The sequence below is a fragment of the Melitaea cinxia genome, chromosome 18 (assembly GCF_905220565.1).
Source record: "Melitaea cinxia chromosome 18, ilMelCinx1.1, whole genome shotgun sequence".
Taxonomy (NCBI): domain Eukaryota; kingdom Metazoa; phylum Arthropoda; class Insecta; order Lepidoptera; family Nymphalidae; genus Melitaea; species Melitaea cinxia.
In genome coordinates, this window is record NC_059411.1 from 5,940,037 (window position 1) to 5,943,584 (window position 3,548).

Sequence of the window (3,548 nt, forward strand, 5' to 3'; positions counted from 1 at the left end):
AAAATTAACGAATTGGGCTTCGAATTGCTTCCTCATCCCCCTTATTCGCCAGACTTGGCCCCCAGCGATTACTGGCTGTTTGCAGACCTCAAAAAAATGCTTCAGGGTAAGAAATTTGACTCAAATAGTGAAGTTATCGCAGCAACGGAGGCTTATTTTGAAGCCAAAGACAAATCGTTCTGCACAAATGGGATAGAAAAGTTAGAAAAGCGTTGGAGGGACTGTATCGCTCTTGGAGGAGACTATGTTGATGAATAAAAATTAATTTTATAAAAAAGACCTTTTTTTAGTACTTAGTCTCGGGACTTATTGAACCACGTGTTACTCTGCGACATATATAATGTAGTAAGACTTTGTAGAACACGTCATTATCTACAATAATTGTAATTGCTCGCAAACGAAAAAAAACCGACTTCAATTACATCGACAAGTAATACAATATACGTAATATATACGCGTTATCAAAGGTTACTCAAAAAGTTTTTATCAGATCTCGATGAAATTTGAACATGACCACATGATAAACATCAGCTTTCTATTAAATTAAAAATCATCAAAATCGGTACACCCAGTCAAAATTTCTGACGTAACATACATAAAAAAATACAGTCGAATTGAGAACCTCCTCCCTTTTTGGAAGTCGGTTAAAAAGTGTCGCGACAGCATATGTCTAACTATTATAATTATGTCACAATACGTTTGGTGCAACGTTGTTGCGTCAAACAATGCCAGTCTACAATAAACGATTTAAAGTCAACCCACATTTTGCGGAGTTGATAATGTACACGGTGATGTCAACGAATCAGGAATAGGGAGAGTAGGACTAACGGCATCATAAGATGATAGCCTGTTATCTGCTAGATTGAATGATTTGTTGATGACTCTGAAAGGATGGATTTAACAGTGTTAATTTTCAAAGTTGATAAATCTAAGCTTCATTTCACTACTATGACTAAGTTGAACTATATCTTGATTACCTTGTACGTGAGACAAAAAAAATAAAATAAAGGGACACAAACAGTGTGGCGTTAGTGTTGGTTTGTTGCCCTCGACTAATTTCCTTCTATTGTTCGCCAACACTTGAAAGTTAGTGGTATACAAAATATTATACATATTTACAATTCACAACTTAAGAACTAAATATTTACAGATAGTTTTGGTATAAATCATGTCCGCGTGGAATTGTGCCAAGAATGCTGGCAGCATTTATTTATTTTTTGTGGTATTGATATGATCTAAACAAATTACACTATTTTTTGTGGGCGTCCAGGTTAACTGTTACTACAATTTTTTTCCATATATCCCTTAAATTTGGATTTTTAGAAAACCTGCCAAATTTTTATATAAAACATTATGGTCGAAGTTCACATTAAGTAATTCTAGTAAAATGTATTAATACTCATAATACGTATAATATATTTAATTTAATACAATTTTATTATATAACTATGTTTATTTAAAAAAGCTAGCAATATAATATTTTAAATAAATCAAAATCACAAAAATGTCTGTCTCCTCTTTTGCCTTTGCCGTTTTTATCGATAACAATCTACAAACAAACCGGTAACAACACTATCGCTCGGCGACAGTGACTTCTCGGAAATAGACTCTAGCCATGCGAAGTTTATATCACTGAAAAGAAAAGAGAAATATATATCATTTTGATCTTAGGATATATATCACTCATTTAGCTCTTCAGCTCATTTAGCTCAGTGAAATAATTTTATAATTCAACCAAAATGCAACCTTATGTGGTGGTAAAAAAATACTTTTTCGCTTGTTCAAAGCAAGACGATTGAGTCTATGACCTTGTGAAATATGAATCGAAAAGATACAGAGCCACAACTGACTATCTCTCTCTTTCGCATGATAAACGCCATCGTCTGATCGAGTGGCTCACTAGCTCAGTCTCGTTTACTCCCGCTCAGTACGTCAATCTCTCGAAAATGAATCATAAGACTAGTGAGCTGGAGATATATTTGAAACGTAAGTGAGCTGATGAGAGACTAGCTCACTTGAAAAGAGTGTTTCATTTGTATCACTCACTCATGAGTTACCCAAGTCTAATAGACTCCGATCAGTCGCTCGAACGATCCGCATATTGTATGAGGGCGAGCGGCCTGTGTTGGTAAACAAATCGAGTCAACACGACCGATAATATTTGTAATTTGTAAGTTTAAAAAAGGTTTAAAAGAACTATATTTTTGAAGGACGTTGATTCAATCGCGCAACTAGATTTAGTCTAGTGATCAGTGCGGCTGCAACTAGTTTTATTGTATGCATATGGGCATTTGGCCTTATACCTTGACAGAGGGGAACGCCTGTACATGACTACTCCCCTCCGTGTTGCTCTGTGACTAAAACACGTGTGTTGACCACAGCTAACGCAAGCGGGATCCTAAATTTTATTTTTTCTCTGTGTAAAATTGAAAGTCTAAGTTTTGACATTTGCGAATATCTCTCATATCTCTGGTATTTATTGTTATAAAACAATATAGAAATAGATTATTTCAGTATTTTGTTTTCCAGTGTAGTCCCTGTAAATTCTTTGTTATATCCAAACTAAGATAAAAATGGGAAGCTTAGACAGAGGTGTATTGACTGGTTTTATATGTCGTTTATGTTCTGAAATGCATCGTGTTGTTCTTCACATTTATGGAGAAGAAGGCATACGATTATGTATATCTGAGAAAATCAATAGATATCTTTCAATAAACGTATGTATATTATTTTCAAGATTTTTATTTTCATTTGCAACTTTATCAATAATGCTTTTATAAATTTAAATTGCAATAATTTTATATTTTTAGGTGTCACGTTCAGATCCTCTACCCAAAACTATTTGCAAGAACTGTTTAGAACGCTTAGAAAATCAGCATAGGTTGGTAATGCGTATCGAACATGCAGCAAATATGTTAAAAGGACAAAGACGTGCCAGAGTAGGTCGCGGCTGCTATGTGAGCCTATGCGATAACTCCAATGGACCTCCACATCCTCCTATACGAAAATAAATTATTAATAATTTTAGTTTGTATTATAAAATTTTATTCTATGACTAGAATTAGTATTTATGTAAGATATAAAGCATTGGAAACTTTCAAAGATATCTGAAAATTAATTTAAAAAATATCTATTATTTCTCATTAGAATAACGAAAATTTGACTAAATGTTTGTCACTTTTTTGAAAACAAATTACAAGCATTTGTGTATGGTAAGATGTCTAGACTTACCTACTACTTATTATTTAAGTGCTTATAATAATTTAAATTAGTCATATAATTTCAAGTTGTAAATATTTCAAAATACATGTATAATCTAGTTAATAGTTTATTATTATTATGTAATTTTAGAACAACTTCATTATCAAATAATAACATTAACAAGTTAAAAAGTTGCAATAATATTAACAAGTAGTAATTACATTTTGTAAAATATAATTTATATTGATAAAATTAAATATAGTGAGTCATATAAGTCATATAGTCTTTTTGAATTATTCTTTTTATTTGTATGTATCTATAAAATTACGTTTACTCCCGGCTATTTA

The 3,548-nt window shown here is 32.2% G+C and overlaps 1 protein-coding gene across 1 annotated transcript; it reads left to right on the forward strand.

Moving 5' to 3' along the window:
• Window positions 1-2,397: 2,397 nt before the first annotated feature.
• LOC123662281 lies at window positions 2,398-3,307 on the forward strand. Its single transcript, XM_045597143.1, has 2 exons — window positions 2,398-2,717; window positions 2,811-3,307. The coding sequence occupies exons 1-2, from the start codon at window positions 2,574-2,576 to the stop codon at window positions 3,009-3,011; spliced, it is 345 nt and encodes a 114-aa protein (XP_045453099.1). The 5' UTR covers window positions 2,398-2,573; the 3' UTR covers window positions 3,012-3,307.
• Window positions 3,308-3,548: the final 241 nt, after the last annotated feature.